Source organism: Hylobates moloch, unplaced genomic scaffold (genome assembly GCF_009828535.3).
Source record: "Hylobates moloch isolate HMO894 unplaced genomic scaffold, HMol_V3 SCAFFOLD_8, whole genome shotgun sequence".
Classification (NCBI taxonomy): domain Eukaryota; kingdom Metazoa; phylum Chordata; class Mammalia; order Primates; family Hylobatidae; genus Hylobates; species Hylobates moloch.
Window position 1 is genome coordinate 99,395,864 of NW_026652283.1, and position 19,509 is coordinate 99,415,372.

Sequence of the window (19,509 nt, forward strand, 5' to 3'; positions counted from 1 at the left end):
GACCCATGAAACCTGGCTATAGGAGACCAGCACCATATATATTGGGTATTCATTCAAAGCACATAGAGCCTTTCAGAAATCCTTCACCCATCCCTGTATGGTATTGCCAGTTAGCTAGCATTGTCATTGAGTCTTCAAAAGGACATTCCACTGTCTATCAAGCCAGCTGCTTCAGGGTGGTGGGGAACATAGCAAGATCAGTGAATTCTATGAGCCTGGGCACATTGCCATGGCTTATTTGCTATGAAATGAGTTCCTTGATCAGAAGCAATGTCGTGTAGGATAACATGATGGTGGATAAAGCATTCTTTAAGTTCACTGATGGTAGTTTTGGCAGAAACATTACGTATAGGAAAGGCAAGTCCACATCCAAAGTTTGTTGTCTAGTAAGAAGAAAATATTGCCCCTTTCATGATGGAAGTAGTCCAATGTACCATCCTAGTACCAGTTAGCTGGCTGATCACCTCAGAGAATGGTGCCATATCAGGGATATGTTGCTGGCAGTTTGGGCACTCAGCAGTGCCTATGCCAGGTTTTCCTTGGTGAACAAAAGTCCATGTTGCTGATCTCACTCATAACCTTCATCTCTGTAACCATGGCCATTTTGTTCATGAGTGCATTGGGCAATGACAGGAATGGCTGAAGAAAGAGCTGACTCATATTCACAGACACATATTCATCTTATATCTTGATTATCAAAATTCTCTCTGGAGGTGATCCTATGATGGACATTTACATGGACTATCAATATCTTCTCTTTATAAGATTTTCACATACCTTTTCCACAAATTTCTTTGTCACCAATTTCCCAGTCACGTTCTTTCCAAGTCCCTGACCATCCAACCAAACTCTTGGATATAGCCCATGATTAAGTATATAGTCATACTTCTGGCCATTTTTCCTTCCAAGCAAAGTGAACAGCCAGAGGCACTTATATGAGTTCTACCCAGTGAAAGGATTTCACTTCACCACTGTCCTTCACGAATGGCCCAGAAAGGGACTACAGTGTCTCAGCTGCCCACTGTTGGTTATGCCTGCGTATCATGCAGAGCCACCTATAAACTAGACCTGAAGAGGCAGGATAGCAGGAGTGGGAAACAGGGCTATTTGGGCCGCTTTTGCATGTAGCTTTCTGTGCCTTCAGGGTCTGCTCAAGCCTCATCATGTGTATACCACTTCCATTTTATGATGGAGTACTGCATGTCCATCTTTATGGCTTGGTGAGTCAGATAACACCCAGTTCATGACAGGTAGCTCAATTCACATGGTAACTTGATTGCGCATAGTTAGGTGTTCAGTTTCTGCTGAGGCCCAGTAGCAAGCCAAGAGCTGTTTCTCAAAAGGAAAGTAGTTATTGATAGAGAATGGCAAGGCTTTGCTCCAAAATCCTAAGGGCCTTCACTGCAATTCACCTATAAGAGCCTGTTAACACCTCCAAATAGCATCCCTATTTGCAACTGACACTTCAAGCACCATCGGATCTGCTGAAGTATATGGCTCAAGTGACAGAGCAGCTTCCATTGCAGCCTGGACCTATTGTGAAACCTTCTCTTGTTCTGAGTCCCATTTAAAACTAGCAGTTCTTTGTGTCACTCAATAAGTGGGTGAGAGTCACACACCCACATATGACCTCTAAAATCCAAAGAAGCCACTCAGCATTGTGCTTTTTTTGGTGATAGGAGATACTAGATGCAACAGGATTAAACTTATCTTTCACCCTTAGAGATGTATTTTCACAAACCCTACCATACTGGACCTCTAAAAATCACTGATAGAAGTTCCTAGAATTTTTGCTGAATTTATTTACCAGTCTTGGACACACAAATGTTCTACTAATAAATCTAGAGTAGTTATTACTTCTTGCTTATTAAGTCTAATATGTAATGGACCAGTATGATATCTTGTGGAAGGGACAGATCATCAAGATCCATGCAAATTAAATTATGGCCTAGGCTAATATATTCCTGAGGTAGGACACTGGAGGTATATTGGTGGCCTTGAAAGCTGAAAACAAACTTTATGGTGGGTCTTATTGACAGTAATGGAGAAACAAAGGAATGTGCCAGATCAACAGATGCCTAACAGATACCAAGGGGTGTGTTAATTTGCACAAGCAGTGAAACCACATTTGATACAGCCACTGTCACTGGAATCACCACCTAAGTGATATGGTTTGGCTCCAAATCTCATCTGGAACTGTACTTCCATAATTCCCATGTGTTGTGGGAGGCACCCAGTGAGAGATAATTTGAGTCATGGGGGTGGTTTCCTCCATACTGTTCTCATGGTAGTGAATGAATCTCATGAGATCTGATGGTTTTATCCGGGGTTTCTGCTTTCACATCTTCCTCGTTTTCTCTTGTTGCTGCCATATAGGAACTGCCTTTCACCTCCTGCCATGATTCTGAGGCCTCCCCGGCCATGTGGAACTGTAAATCCAATTAATCCTCTTTTTCTGCCCAGTCTCAGGTATGTCTTTATCAGCAGCATGAAAACAGACTAATGCAGTATGCTTACAATAATCTACTGTCCTTCTCTAAGTTCCATCTGTCTTTTGCACAGGCTAAATGGAAAAGTTAAATGGAGTTATGATGGAAATCGACACTGTGCATGTTTCAAGTTCTTGACAGTAACACTAATTTTTGCAATCCCTCTAGAAATGCATTACTGAATTTGGTTTACTATTTGCCTATGTAGAGGCAGTTCCTGTGTCTTCCATTTTGCCTGTTCCACCATAAAAGTCCTCATTCTGCAAGCCAGGGAACCAATGTGGGGGGTTCTGCAAGCTACTGAGCATTCTAGAACTAAAGAAACAACCACAAGATGGGCTTGGGGATTCATGGAATCCACTGTGAGAAGAACCTGAGCTAAAACTCCATTGATCCCCTGACCTCCGTATGTCTATACTCTGGTGCACGATGGTGCCATTTTAGGTCTCTTGGAATTAATGTCAGGTCAGAGCCTGTGTCCAATAGACTCTGAAAGATCTGTTTTTTTCCTTTTCTTTGGTCAGAGGCAATAGGTCCCTTTTGGGAAGGCGGAGAGAAAAATTAACAGTATACATTTTTGACAGTTTATTAGTGTCCTTCTTTAAGGAAACCCAGTCTCCTCTTCAGTCAATGGATTCTTGGTCTGTAAACTGGCTAAGTCTGGGAATTGACTGAAGTATCATGAATCTCTCTCTTTATGATTCAAGTTAGACATTTATTCACCTGACCTAGAACTTTTCTGCTTATATAAGGCAAATAAGAATTTAGTAGACTTCCTATGTATTTCATTTCCAGGAACACCATGATCAACCAGCCAATGTCATAAGTCTGCATGAGCCAGACAATTCTGATTGCTGTTTTAACTCTGCTGTCCACTGCAGTAACCATGCCAACCTTGCTTTTGGTGATTGAATGTTGCCACCTGGCCCCAGTCACTCTAAGTGCATTTAGGTTTCTCTAATGTTAGCAGAGACGGGGGTTTCACCGTGTTAGCCAGGAGGGTCTCTATCTCCTAACCTCTTGATAGAGAGGGATCCAATTCCCTAAATGCAATTAGAGGGATCCAATCACTCTAATTGCATTTAGGTTTCCCAATTCAGTGACTGTAGTTCCCACTGTAAGTTCTGGGCTACAGAGAAGAGCAATTACAGAGTTATTCAAGGATGCCAAGGCTCCCCTCACACATGTATTTCTTATAGTTGTGGTGAAGTATCTTCTGGACCCTCCCCATGTGGGTGAGTAGATCTTAAATGATAAATCCACTCTAATATGAAAATCTCTCTAAGCCTTTGAATCTCTTCCTCTAGGTTAAACCAAGGTAGGACTAGCATATCCACTGTCGGTCATCTCTTGATCCATGTTTTAGTCAACAAACTAAGCTGTTAGAGTTAATAACTCCTTGAGATGCAACATTAATTGCAGGATCTATGCTTAGTGAGCCCATGTCAATTACTTTGGGCTGATCCAACGTTATGTTCCTTCCATTATTATCTCACATCCTTGATATCCATTTCCACACATGTTCCCTGAATTTCTGTCTGTGTAAAGTAAAAAATGCAAGTAGTTCTTCTGAAGTGTAGTGCACCTCCTTATAGGTGATATTTCGCACCTCACCTTTAGGGGCTTGCTAGGCTTGAGCCTAGTTATAGATCTAGAAGCAAAGAGGGGTGGTGGAGGTGAGTCCTAAGAAGACTCAGCTTTGTCTTATATGACAGCTGACTCAGGGGAGGCCATTCCAGTTTTTTCAGGCAATGCAGGGTTAATCTCCTCACACAGAGGTAGAGAAATCACTCCCAATTGTAGTGGAGAAGCCACTCTCACTGGGCATGGGAGGCTTCTTCTACTGGCAAAGAATACTCATCATATTTAGGGACTGACTGTCCCCAGCTTGATTAGGTTTTTTCCCCCATATATCCATACCAATTACGGATCCCACTCTTTCCCAATCAGTGCCTTCACTTTAACAGCAGATACTCATGAAATTAGGAGTTCGACTTTTATTGTAACTCAGCCTGTCATAGGATGAGATTCTGGGTTTGATTTTCAGCAATCTCAGCCATGTGACTATAGGAAATAAACGGCTTTTTCAAGGCAGACATAGAAAGCTTCAAGTCATTTATACAGTGGTTAAGCTGAACATTTGAATCCCTGAATGCATATTCTTCTTTCCCCCCTTTGTCTAGTGACATTAGGAGCAATCAGACAATCATATTCATTAATTTCCCAGAATATGTTTGAAAATGTCATATACATAGTCACCCATCTCCTTGCTTCTTATAAGTGGTTGATTAGGAGTATCTAATTGAGATATTTTGCATATTTCCATTGCCAGATCATGTCATGGAATATAAATGCTCTCTTTACTACTAGAAATAGAGTCATTAGTTTTAATCCTAATCAGATCAGAAAACCAATTTCAGAAGTAACTGTGTGTGTATGTTTGTGTATGTGTGTGCATGTACATATATATATACACACACATGAAAGGGAGAAAGAGAGAGAGGAGAGATACAGAGATTTTTTAAATTATGGAATTGGCTTGCACAATTATTCAGATTGAGAAGTCCCATGATCTACAATGACCTGCAGTTGGCAGACTGGAGACCCAGGAGAGCCAAGAGTGTAATTCTAGTTTGAGTCTGAAAGTCTGAGAACTGAAAGAGTTGATGTAAATTTTAGTTCTATAGCTGGCAGGCTCAAGATCTAAGAGGAGCCAATATTTTTGTTCAAGTCCAAAGGCAGGAAAAGACCAATGTTCTAGCTCTAGCAGTCAAGTAGCAGGAGTTCCTTCTTATTCATTCATGACAGGTTCAATCTTTTTGCTCTATTCAGGGCTTCAACTAACTGATTGGATGAAAGCCTCCCACGGGGGGTTGGTGGGGGGGGGGAGGAAAATCTGCTTTAACTGATTCAAATATTAATCTCATCCAAAATCACCCTCACAGACATACCCAGAAATATTGTTTTGCCAAATATATGGGTACCCCGTGGCTCAGTCAAATGGTCACATACAATTTCCCATTACCTACAGTATTTCTCATCTCCCACCAATGTCTCTTGCTATGCTTTATACATAGCCAATATCTGCTCCTTTCCCCACATATAACCCATTGACCGGGCTGAAAAAAAATTTCAATATGCTTGGACTGGAGTTTCAGAGTCTACCACAGTATTAGTTTTGCACATAAAAGTGATTTACACAGGCTATGTCAAATTAACAACAACATATGGCTTTACTCGGTAACAATCTTTTCTGAAAGTCATTATTGCTATTAATAAATAATGGCAATCATAATACCTTATATTTGTAAGTTTAAGTCATATTCTGAGCAAATTTAATTTGTAAAGCTGACTTTAGACCTAAACCACACATAAAAGAGTTTATTGTTTTGATCAATCTAACAAATCTCTTAATGTATACTGAAGTTAAAAAGTGACAAACATTCTCTTCTTGCTCAACTTTTAGTCAGGCTACTGAGTCCTCTTCTTGAGTAGGCATAGACTTTTGCCCCCATTTTTGCCAGTTCTTTTCTTTATAGCCTAGTTTTAGCAAGAATATTGCTAAGTCAGTTTAAAGGAGAATAGCCTATCGTTGATATGACCACCCTCAATATCTGATCAATTTTCTCATCCCCTACATTTGATGTTATCATTCCTTGATCTGCCTTCAGCAAAAATCCTGTCAATTTAGGTTAGCAGTAATTCCCCTGTTCTTGATGTCTTCTCTTAGTAATTCTCCACTCACTGATCCCCTCACTCGGCTTGTTGGTTACAAATCCCCAGCTGTCTTTGCTGTGTTCTGAACTGAGCATGTTCTCTCTTCCCTTATTACAGTAATTTTAATACCTATAGGTTTTTTTTTTTTTTTTTTTTTGAGACGGAATCTTGCTCTGTCACCCAGGCTGGAGTGCAGTGGCGCAATCTCGGCTCACTGCAAGCTCCGCCTCCCGGGTTCACGCCATTCTCCTGCCTCAGACCCCGCCCGCCCCGCCCCTGCCCCCGCCCCGGAGTAGCTGGGACTACAGGCGCCCGCCACCACGCCCAGCTAAGTTTTTTGTATTTTTAGCGGAGACGGGGGTTTCACCGTGTTAGCCAGGATGGTCTCTATCATCTCCTGACCTCTTGATCCGCCCGCCTCGGCCTCTCATAGTGCTGGGATTACAGGAGTGAGCCACAGTGCCCGGCCTAATACCTATGGTTTTTTTTTTTTTTTTTTTTTGAGTCAGAGTCTGGCTCTGTCCCCCAGGCTGGAGTGCAGTGGCACCATCTCGGCTCACTCCAAGCATACCTATGGTTTTTAATGGCAAAAACGGCAATTACTTTTGTACCAACCTAATAAATAAATTATTTCTTAATGTTTTAACAAATATCAGAATAATTTTTTTCTTTAACAAGAAAAATTATTTTAAATAATGGAGCAGCACTCTGTAGACAGGCAGGAGTGTCTGGGGATTCTCTATTCATCAGGGATTTTATTGTTATCTACAAAGTTGAATAGTTTGCATGCCAAGACACCTGTATAAAGACTTTGCTTTTCTAAATTCTTTTGGTTTCAATAAACAGCCCTCGAACTTTACCAAAGTTTGCCAAATGTTTACTCAACACAAAGCCAAATGTACTCTGCATTATGAGTGATTTAAGGATTTTCAAGAGTAATTCTGGAAATCCTTGCCATTTTATTCCCGAATAAGACCATATTTTATATTGCTTCATATCTTACAATACCCTTTTTCATGGACATTTAACTGTGTATTCAAAGTAACCCTACAAGGGGGAGTGTTACTGTCTTCATTTAAGAGTGAGGAGACTGAGACTCTATTCAGTTTCAGGTAGGAATATTATAATTTTTCCAATAATAAATATGGTAGTTTTTTTTTTAATGGCTGCAATGCCTTTCTCTATATCAAGCTTTTTCAAAGTGAACTGCTACATTGACTGTTTGGCCAAGTGACTTGCTTTGGCTAATGAGACAGTAGAAAATTAGTAATAAACAGAATTAAGAGTGCTGGTACATTTGGGCTTGTTCTTTACTATTCTTGAAATTCTGAGACTTCCATGTGAATTAGCCTGCTGGAGGATCAGAAACATATGGCCTAGTCACTTCCATCACACATCCAACAGCTGGCAACACCCAGAAGCAGAGATGCATAGATAATCAGCAGCTGTTCCTGGATGTTTGATTCCTGTCAAGATCAGAAGAACCATCCACCCAAAGTTAGCCCAGATTTCAAACCCACATAATCATGAGCTAAATAAATGCCTGTTGCTAAGTTTGGGATGGTTTATATTTCAGCAAAAGCTAACAGATACAACATGAGAGAGTGATGTCAAGATGGCTGATCTTGAGGAAAAGAGCAGACTTACTTAGACTGTTGGTAAGAATATGCAGGTGCATGTTCGTTGGATGTGTCCACTGCTATCTGTTGCTGCTGACCACTGGTGTCCTGGGATGAAGGTGCCACTGTCTGGGGAGAGGTATCAGCAACAACACCCTAAGGAGGCAAATAAGAACATAAAAGCCTCACTTGCTTCAACAAAGGGATCTCTCTAGATAGATAGATAGGCTGTAAGTACCCCTCTTGTATTTGGCTTAAGTAGAGATGCTCTCAGCTACATGAAGTCACAATAAGTACTCAGAGGAAACCCAGAGAGCACATTTAGATAAGGGCTAAGTAATTCATCCTAATGTGACACCAAGAAGCCTGGCCATTAGAAGTCGTTGGAGTAGTTAAGTGGTCAGAAAATAATTTTGCCTATACTTGGAACTTTTAAACCAGTTTTGCACATTTATCCACAATAAATAACAATTTATCCTCATTCAGGATTCCTATACAAACTTGTATGTCCAAACATTTTCCTGGCATATTTCACTGTATCATGTCTATATCATTTGGGATAACAATGGAAACTGACCTTAATAAAAATATACATCAAAGTTTGGAAATCTTTTAAAGGATGCTATTAAGTAGGTTTTCTCTTCAGTAATTTGATTTGATTTATTTTGTTTTAAGAAAACAACAACAAAACTTGTCCTTAATTTTGGTTTGCTTTTCCTTCACCCTTTCTATTTTTTTTTTTTGTTTGTTTCTCACAGATGCTGGCAAGAGTGGATTTCTGGAATTGGTCACAATCAGGAATATATTTTTGGAATCCAGAGAGGCATAGGTGATTTTATTTGGTTGTTAGTAGGCCTAAGAAGAGCACCTATCCTGATAAATTTTCCTGGTTTTATTTGTAGTCCTGGATACCTGCAGTGATGTCAAATTTCAGATATTCTTGGTTAATTCTGTTGCTGAAATTCCATAAATTTCTTCTTTAGAATTTGAAAATTCTCTCTATATTTATTCAATCTTTTCTTTCCTAATTTACTATTTGGTATTTATTTTTTGAAACCTCACGCCTTTATAGATATTGATAAATGTTCAATGAGTATTTTCACATAGAGAATGAATTAATGCTTTTCCTTATAATCACTAGTTCAAGGCAATATATCAGAGTATATTTATATTTGTATATCAGAGTATATTTTTATCAGTGAAATATTTTTTAATCCCTAAATATAACTATAATTAGACTGTTTCCAACAAGCCACACTGTCAAATGTCTCATAATCATCAAAATGGTCAAATTTTGTAGATAAGTATATGTCTTTGGTGTACACAGAGAAATGAAAATATGTGTCAGAAGTTTACACTTCAAGTGCCTAGAATGTCCAGATTTTTAATTTTCTTATGGTATAGGTGCTTTTTGATAGCTAAATATAGCAAAGAACATGAAATTTAATCATATATTCTTGAAATTCTGAAAAGACAATTAAAACTGCTTAAGATGACACATTCTTTGAGACCTATAGGTCTAGAACACATGAAAGATTTAAACATTGGCACTCCTTGATTTCCTAAGCTGCCTAACAGTGCCCTGTTAAACATCTGGATTTCCTAAACCTTGGTATGAACAAACATTTGTCACACACCAAAACCAGGAAACATTTTAGAAGATCCAATTTAGTCCATAAAGGTTTCCCTCAATCTCAGAGATTGAGAGTCTTGGTGAATTTTTATGTGGGGTGGTACCAACACAGCAGTTGCTTGCCAACAAATGGAGTAGCAAAGACATCAACTGTAGAGGATTCCCAGCTGCTAAGAAGGAGTGCACGGTGACCATAATGCACATGTGCATCAGGAGAGGGGAAAGAAGGGCAATAAAAAAGTAATGGCTAGAACCAGAGAGAAAAATATAGATACCTAAGTGTTTTACCACCATCTGCGTAGCTCTGTGCACGCTCCATTTCTATGTAGTTTATGGCCCTGTCCAGTAAAATGATGTGTAGAGGGCATAGATTTATCCCAATGGAAAGAGAGAATGAAAGCAGCAAAGCTTCCATTAAGGACAAGCTGACATCATCATTCGTGATATCTACAGCAATAAGAGTTGTACAACTTCTTTCTTGTCTGTAAGAAGCTGTAAACCTGTGCAGGTTCATGGCCTAGAGCAATGGTTTCTAGTCTTTGGTACATATTAGAATCATCTAAGATCTTTTCTCCAGACAAATAAATCATAATCTCTGGGGATAGGACCCACGAATCAATATTTTTTAAAGCTCTCAAAATAATTTAAATGTGCAGAAAAGTTTGAGAACCAGTGCATTAGTCCAGTGTCTCTCAAATTTTAATGTGCATTCGGATCACTGAGTGATCATCTTAAAATGCAAATTCAGATGCAGTAGGTCTGGATAGTACCTAAGAGTCTACATTTCTTTTTTTTTTTCTTCCTTCTGACAGGGTCTCACTGTTTGACCCAGGCTGGTCTTGAACTTCTGGTCTCAACAGATCCTCCTGTCTCAGCCTCTCAAGTAGCAAGGATTACAGGTGCATGCCATCATGCCCAGCAAGTCTGCATTTCTAACAAGCTGTCAAGGGATACCAATGATGCTGGTCTAGGAACCACTCTTTGAGGAACAAGGCATTAGAGAACTAGTTCATTACATAGTTGCAAACTTTTTTCCTTTTATAAGTATTTGTGATTAAAATTTGATGGAGTTGTGATTTGGTTTCTGGAATTTTCTCTAAATATGAAAGAGACTCCCGTCGTGCCTCCGTAGCAGAGGAGCTCATTTCATGTGCAAAGCAAAACACAGCCACATTCAAGTAAATGTTTATACTTTCATATACTGCATTTACGATGTCATATTTTAGAGTAGCACAAAAATTGCAAGTGAGGATTCCTACGGTTATGGGGGACTACAATGTACGTGACTGAGATTTATTTCTTCTAACCTCTATTAGACAGGGATAGACTTACTTCAATAGAAACAGCTGTCGGAGGCACAGGCGTGTACTGAGGAATGTAGGTCCCTTGCATAGGAGCAGCAGCAGTCATATACTAGAGAGAATCAAAGAAAAATGCATGTGAACTTTGAGCTGCAACCAGTGAGAAAATTAAATACCACATGAGACTGCTTTAGCTATGGGGCCCACAGCCAGTGTGTATTTTTTTCCAACTCAATTTTCACTAAAAATAAGGCAGCTCCTCTCAGTATTGAAAGGCCTTTGCTTACTGATTTAGTACCCACAGTAGCCCTACCTCTTAATTATCAATATGAGTTAATTCACCCCCATTTCCTCACTTTGTCCTTTTACACATTCTATTCTAAATAAGATCTCAAACATTTCACATCTAAACACAAACTCCAGGAGAGTTGGGGATGATGTCTCTTTTTTACTCTCTTTTATTGCTAGCACCTATCACATAGTAGGCTCTCAACAAGTATTTGTTGAATGAATGATCATATAAATTGTTAGTAATATTTATTTTTTGAATTTAAAAAAGCAGCAAAGTAAGTAATGTAATAGTTATGTGATACATTGGCATTATTGGCAAATGTCATTTTTTCATTTTTGCATCACTTTTTTAAATATAAAAAATAAAGTAGAGTATTACAGATAATATTGAAGTCTCTATTGTTCCCTCCTCCCATTTCATTCTCGTATCACTGTTAAAATTTCCTTTCCAATACCTTTAATTCACCAAATTTTTCTTATCGGGATGAATAATGAAGCCAAATCACTTTTTGCTAAGTTGTAGTAGTCAATAAATTATGTATTGAGGATAAGTTGTATTTTTGCAATGAAGAAAGGGAGCCCCAGTAAAACTACATGTTCAGTTACATAAGCATAAAGTATGACCCATATTCATAACACACATATTCGCCCTGCACATTCAAAGTTCTACTCTTCAAGAATTGAATTTTCTATGGAATCAACTATGTTTCTGAGTTTCTGAACTTCACCAATAACACAAAACGTCAAAACTGGAATCATCAAATGAAGACAAGTTTTTTCAATTCATAAAGTTTAGAGGAATGATTTTATTGTGGAAAATCAAAAGCTCCTAATTCTTTTTCTAAATTTGCTGAGATCAAATACTAAGTTCATGTATCAATATGAAAAAGCTAAATTACTGTTTTGTGTATCTTAGTATATTCAGTATTTAACAGGCATGCTGATTCTGAATCAAGGAAAGCATCTGAACACTAGTCCATCTTTTCTTTTTTGTTGTTGTTGTTTTCCTCCTCTTTTCAAACTGGGTTTCATTCTGTTGCCCAGGTTGGAGTGCAGGGGCATGATCTTGGCTCACTGCAAGCTCTGCCTCCAGGGTTCAAGCGATTCTCATGCCTCAGCCTCCCGAGTAGCTGGGAGTACAGGTGTGTGTCACACCTAGTTAATTTTTGTATTTTTAGTAGAGGCAGGGTTTTGCCATATTGGCCAAGCTGGTCTCGAATTCTTGGCCTCAAGTGATCCACCTGCCCTGGCCCCCCAGAGTGCTGGATTACAGGTGTCAGTTACTGCACCCAGTCGGCATCTGCCTTTTCAACAAGATTACTCTAGAGAGTATGTTGTAGATAACAGTTCCCTGGCCATTTCAGATAGGTAATTTGCCTCTGCTATATAGGTTCTAAATATCCTTTAATTTAGCACTTTTTACAATATATTCCTTGGAACACTAGCTATACTGAGAGTAAAGCTTTCTGTGTTCCAATGTATTTGAGCAATGCTGCATAATATATCCTCTTCTTGATATTGACATAGGATTAAACTGAGAAATCGTGTTTTACAGAAGAAGCCTATTTAAAGGTGATAAATTAGTATTTCTAAAACTGTTGTCTTGATTTTGGTATCATTTATTAGTTTTGCTTAAAACTACTACTCTAAGAAATATACTCTGGAAAATGTTTGTTTAATTGAATCTCAAAAATCTAGCAGATTTATAGCAAGTGAGAATATATTTTTACCAACCATGAATTTAATTAAGTTCAGAATTGATACATTTGTGGCTCATGTTCTACCCTTTGGTCACGGTTTTCCAACGTTTACTATATACTAGTAAAAGGACAAACCCTTACCTATTTGAGTATTTCCTATTCTAAAGTTAGTAATTCTAAACTTTGCAACTTGCCCAGTAAGTTAGTATGTGCACCCTTTACATAAAAGGATGTCACTGGCACCCTCTGTAGAATACTACTCTGATCCATCCCCACTCCACTCTCTACATCTCTAAGAAGAAATTCTGTGAATTAGAGGTCATTAGAAACATGACTTGTGGCCATATACAACAATGTTCACTAGTTCACATGAGTATCTATTCCATTATTTTTTAGACTTTCCTTGCCAAACTGGAGTTCCTAGGTAGTGTGGTTAATAAGAAGCATTGGGGGTGGTTGGCAAGATGGATGAATAGGAACAGCTGTGGTCTGCATCTCCCAGCAAGATCAAGGCAGAAAGCGGGTGATTTCTGCATTTCCAACTGAGGTACCCAGCTCGTCTCATTGGGATTGGTTAGATAGTGGGTGCAGCCCAAGGAGGGTGAGCCGAAGCAGGGTAGGGCATTGCCTCACCCGGGAAACACAAGGGGTTGGAGAACTCCCTCCCCTAGCCAAGGGAAGCCATGAGGGACTGTGTGGTAAGGAACATGCATTCTGGCCCAGATACTATGCTTTTCTCACAGTCTTCACAACTGGCAAGCCAGGAGATTCTCTCGGGTGCCTACACCACTAGGGACCTGGGTTTCAAGCACAAAACTGGGCAGCCATTTGGGCAGACACCAAGCTAGCTGCAGCTTTTTTTTTTTCATACCCCAGTGGCACCTGGAATGCTAGTGAGATGAACCATTCACTCCCTTGGAAAAGGGGCTGAAGCCAGGGTGGCACCTCTACGGAACCCAGCAAGCTAAGATCCACTGGCATGAAATTCTTGCTGCCAGCACAGCAGCCTGAAGTCCACTTGGGATGCTGGAGCTTGGTATGGGGAGGGGTTTCTGCCCTTACTGAGGCTTGAGCAGGCTGTTTTCCCCTCACAGTGTAAACAAAGCTGCTGGGATGTTCAAACTGGGCAGAGCCCACCACAGCTCGGCAAAGCCACTGTAGTCAGACTGCCTTTCTAGATTCCTCATCTCTGGGCAGGGCATCTCTGAAAGAAAGGCAGCAGCCTCAGTTAGGGGTTGTAGATAAAACACCCATCTCCCTGGGACAGAGCACCTGTGGGTATGGGGGGCTGTGGGCACAGTTTCAGCAGACAAATGTTCCTGCCTGCTGGCTCTGAAGAGAGCAGCAGATCTGCCAGCATGGCGCTTGAGCTTTGCCTTCTCAAGTGGGTCCCTGATAGACTGCCTCCTCAAGTGGGTCCCTGACCCTCATGCCTCCTGACTGGCAGACACCTCATACAGGAGACCTCCAGCTGGCATCGGTGGGTGCCCCTCTGGGATGAAGCTTCCAGAGGAAGGAACAGGCAGCAATATTTGCTGTTCTGCAGCCTCCGTTGGTCATACCCAGGCAAATAGGGTCTGGAGTGGACCTCCAGCAAACTCCAGCAGACCTGCAGCAGAGGGGCTTGACTGTCAGAAGGGAAACTAACAGAAAGGAATAGCGTCAACATCAACAAAAAGGACATCCTTACAAAAAACCCATCTGAAGGTCACCAGCATCAAAGACTAAAGGTAGATAAATCCACGAAGATGAGGAAAAACCAGTACAAAAAGGCTGAAAATTCCAAAAACCAGAATGCCTCTTCTCCTTCAAAGGATCACAACTTCTTGCCAGCGAGAGAACAAAACTGGATGGAGAATGAGTTTGATGAATTGACAGAAGTGGGCTTCAGAAGGTGGGTAATAGCAAATTCCTCCAAGCTAAAGGAGCATGTTCTAATGCAATGAAAGGAAGCTAAGAACCTTGAAAAAAGGCTAGAGGAATTGCTGACTAGAATAACCAGTTTAGAAAAGAACATATATAACTTGATGGAGCTGAAAAACACAGCATGAGAACTTCATGAAGCATAGACAAGTATCATTAGCCAAATTGATCAAGTGGAAGAAAGGATATGAGAGACTGAAGATCAACTTAACGAAATAAAGCATGAAGACAAGATTAGAGAAAAAAGAATGAAAAGGAATGAACAAAGCCTCCAAGAAATACGGGAGTATGTGAAAAGACCAAACCTACGTTTGACTGGTGTACTGGAAAGTGACGGGGAGAATAGAACCAAGTTGGAAAATGCTCTTCAGGATATTATCCAGGAGAACTTCCCAACCTAGCAAGACAGGCCAACATTCAAATTCAGGAAATACAGAGAACACCACAATGATACTCCTCAAGAAGAGCAACCCCAAGACACATATTCATCAGATTCACCAAGGTTGAAATGAAGGAAAAAACGTTAAGCCAGAGAGAAAGGTCATGTTACCCACAAAGGGAAGCCCATCAGACTAACAGTGGATCTCTCTAAAGAAAGCCTACAAGCCAGAAGAGAGTGGTGGCCAATATTCAACATTCTTAAAAGAATTTTCAACCCAGAATTTCATATCCAGCCAAACTAAGCTTCATAAGCAAAGGAGAAATAAAATCCTTTACAGACAAGTAAATGCCGAGAGATTTTGTCACCACCGAGCCTGCCTTACAAGAGCTCGTTAAGGAAGTACTAAATATGCAAAGGAAAAACTGGCACCAGCCACTGCAAAAATATATCAAATTGTAAAGACCATCGACACTATGAAAAAACTGCATCAACTAATGGGCAAAATAACCAGCTAGCCTCATAATGACAGGATCAAATTCACACGCAACCATATTAACCTTAAATGTAAATGAGCTAAATGCCCCCATTAAAAGACACAGACTGGCAAATTGGATAAAGGGTAAGACCCGCTGGAGTACTGTATTCAGGAGACCCATCTCACATGCAGAGACACACATAGGCTCAAAATAAAGGGATGGAGGAATTTTTACCAAGCAAATAGAAAGCAAAACAAACAAACAAACAAACAAAAAAAACAGGCATTGCAATCCTAGCATCTGATAAAACAGACTTTAAAACAACAAAGATCAAAAAAGACAAAGAAGGGCATTACACAGTGGTAAAGGGATCAATGCAACAAGAAGAGCTAATTATCCTAAATATATATGCACCCAATACCTGAGCACCCAGATTACTAAAGCAAGTTCTTAGAGACCTACAAAGAGACTTAGACTCCCACACTATAATAGCAGGAGACTTTAACACCCCACTGTCAATATTAGACAGATCAACAAGACAGAAAATTAACAAGGATATTCAGGACTTGAACTCAGCTCTGGACCAAGTGGACCTAATAGACATCTACAGAACTCTCCACCCTGAATCAACAGAATATACATTCTTCTCAGCACCACATCTCACTTATTCTAAAATTGACCACATAATTGGAACACTCCCCAGCAAATGCAAAAGAATGGAAATCATAACAGTCTCTCAGACCACAGTGCAATCAAATTAGAACTCAGGATGAAGAAACTCACTCAAAACTGCACAACTATATGGAAACTGAACAACCTGCTCCTGAATGACTACTGGGTAAATAATGAAATTAAGGCAGAAATAAGTAACTTCTTTGAACCAATGAGAACAAAGACACAATGTACCAGAATCTCTGGGACACAGCTAAAGCAGTGTTTAGAGGGAAATTGATAGCACTAAATGCCCACAAGAGAAAGCAGGAAAGATCTAAAATCGACACCGTAACATCACAATTGAAAGAACTAGAGAAGCAAGAGCAAACAAATTAAAAAGCTAGCAGGAGACAAGAAATAACTACGATCAGAGCAGAACTGAAGGAGATAGAGACATGAAAAACCCTTCAAAAAAATCAATGAATCCAGGAGCTGGTTTTTTGAAAAGATTAACAAAATAGATGACTAGCCAGACTAATAAGAAAAGAGAGAACAATCATATAGACACGATAAAAAATAATAAGGGGTATATCACCACTGATCCCACAGAAATACAAACTACAATCAGATAATACTATAAACACCTCTATGCAAATAAACTAGAAAATCTAGAAGAAATGGATAAACTCCTGGACACATACACCCTTCCAAGACTAAACCAGGAAGAAGTCGAATCCCTGCATAGACCAATAACAAGTTCTGAAATTGAGGCAGTAATTGATAGCCTACCAACAAAAAAAGCCCAGGACCAGATGGATTCATGGCCAAATTCTACCAGAGGTGCAAAGAGGAGCTGGTACCATTCTTTCTGAAACTATTCCAAACAATAGAAACAGAGGGAATCCTCCCTAACTCATTTTATGAGGCCAGCATCACCCTGATACCAAAACCTGGCAGAGACAGACCCAAAGAAAATTTCAGGCCGATATCCCTGATGAACATCGATGCAAAAATCCTCAATAAAATACTGGCAAACTGATTCCAGCAGCACATCAAAAAGCTTATCACTACGATCAAATCGGCTTCATCCCTGGGATGCAAGGCTGGTTCAACATACACAAATCAATAAATGTAGTCCATCACATAAACAGGACCAATGACAAAAACCACATGATTATCTCAATAGATGCAGAAAAGGCCTTCCACAAAATTCAATAGCCCTTCATGCTAAAAACACTCAATAAACTAGATATTGATGGAATGTATCAAAATAATAAGAGCTATTTATGACAAACCCACACTCAATGTCATACTGAATGGGCAAAAGCTGGAAGCATTCCCTTTGAAAACAGGTACAAGACAGGGATGCCCTCTCTCACCACTCCTATTCAACATAGAATTGGAAGTTCTGGCCAGGGCAATCAGGCAAGAGAAAGAAATAAAGGGCATTCAAATAGGAAGAGAGGAAGTCCAATTGTCTGTTTGCAGATGACATGATTGTATATTTAGAAAACCCCATCATCTCAGCCCAAAATCTCCTTAAGCTGTTGAGCAACTTCAGCACAGTCTCAGGATACAAAATCAATGTGAAAAAATCACAAGCATTTCTATATACCAATAATAAACAGAGAGCCAAATCATGAGTGAACTTCCATTCACAATTGCTACAAAGAGAATAAAATACCTAAGAATACAACTGACAAGGGATGTGAAGGATCATTTCAAGGAGAACTATGAACCACTGCTCAAGGAAATAAGAGAGGACAAAAACAAATGGAAAAAACAGTCCATGCTCATGGATAGGAAGAATCAATATCATGAAAATAGCCATATTGCCCAAAGTAATTTATAGATTCAATGCTATTCCCATTAAGCTACCATTGACTTTCTTCACAGAATTAGAAAAAACTACTTTAAATTTCATATAGAACAAAAAAAGAGCCTGTATAGCCAAGACAATCCTAAGCAAAAAGAACAAAGCTGGAGGCATCACAATACCTGACTTCAAACTATACTATAAGGCTACAGTAACCAAAACAGCATAGTACTGGTACCAAAACAGATATATAGACCAAGGGAACAGAACAGATGCCTCAGAAATATACCATACATCTACAACCATCTATCTTCGACAAACCTGACAAAAACAAGAAATGGGGAAAGGATTCCCTATTTAATAAATGGTGTTGGGAAAACTGGCTAGCCATAGGCAGAAAACTGAAACTGGACCCCCTCCTTACACCTTATACAAAAATTAACTCAAGATGGATTAAAGAGTTAAATGTAAGACATAAAACCTTAAAAACCCTAGAAGAAAACCTAGGCAGTATCATCCAGGACATAGGCATAGGCAAAGACTTCAAGACTAAAACACCAAAAGCAATGGCAACAAAAGCCAAAATTGACGAATGGAATCTAATTAAAGAGCTTCTGCACAGCAAAAGAAACTGTCATGAGAGTGAACACGCGACCTACAGAATGTGAGCAAATTTTTGCAATCTATCCATCTGACAAAGGGCTAATATGCAGAATCTACAAGTAACATAAACACATTTACAAGAGAAAGACAACCTTATCAAAAAGTGGGTGAAGGATATGAACAGACACTTCTCAAAAGAAGACATTTGTGTGGCCAACAAACATATGAAAAAAAAGCTCGTCATCACTGATCATTAGAGAAATGCAAATCAAAACCACAATGACATACCATATCACACCAGTTAGAGTGGGGATCATTAACAAGTCATGAAACAACAGATGCTGGAGAGGATGTGGAGAAATAGGAACAGTTTACACTGTTGATGGGAGTGTAAATTAGTTCTACCATTGCAGAAGACGGTGTGGCAATTCCTCAGGGATCTAGAACCAGAAATACAATTTGACCCAGCAATCCCATTACTGGGTATATACCTAAAGGATTATAAATCATTCTACTGTAAAGACACATGCACACATATGTTTACTGCAACACTGTTCACAATAGCAAAGACTTGGAACCAACCCAAACACCCTTCAATGATAGACTGGATAAAGAAAGTGTGGCACATATACACCATGGAATACCATGCAGCCATGAAAAAAATGAGTTCATGTTCCTTTCAGGGACACGGATAAAGCTGGAAACCATCATTCTCAGCAAACTAACACCGGAACAGAAAACCAAACACTGCATATTCTCACTTATAAGTGGGAGTTGAACAATGAGAACACATGGGCCCAGGGAGGGGAACATCACACACTGTGGCCTGTCAGGTGGTGGGGGGCTAGGGAAGGGATAACATTAGGAGAAATACCTAATGTAGATGACGGGTTGATGGGTGCAGC

At 39.7% G+C, this 19,509-nt stretch overlaps 1 protein-coding gene across 5 annotated transcripts in view; it reads right to left on the reverse strand.

The window, feature by feature from the left end:
* Nucleotides 1-7,756: 7,756 nt before the first annotated feature.
* The window catches only part of RBMS3 (RNA binding motif single stranded interacting protein 3), a 1,191,227-nt gene continuing 1,179,474 nt past the window's right edge, over nt 7,757-19,509 (reverse strand). For 4 of the 5 annotated variants that reach the window (XM_058442835.1, XM_058442834.1, XM_032162238.2 and 1 more), the window contains 2 exons: nt 10,791-10,871; nt 7,850-7,981 (listed from right to left, as the gene is read on the reverse strand). In XM_058442835.1, the coding sequence (XP_058298818.1) occupies nt 7,850-7,981; nt 10,791-10,871 (213 nt within the window). Of the gene's footprint in view, nt 7,982-10,790; nt 10,872-19,509 lie in introns of all 5 variants that reach the window. The other variant, XM_032162240.2, reaches the window with a different exon arrangement.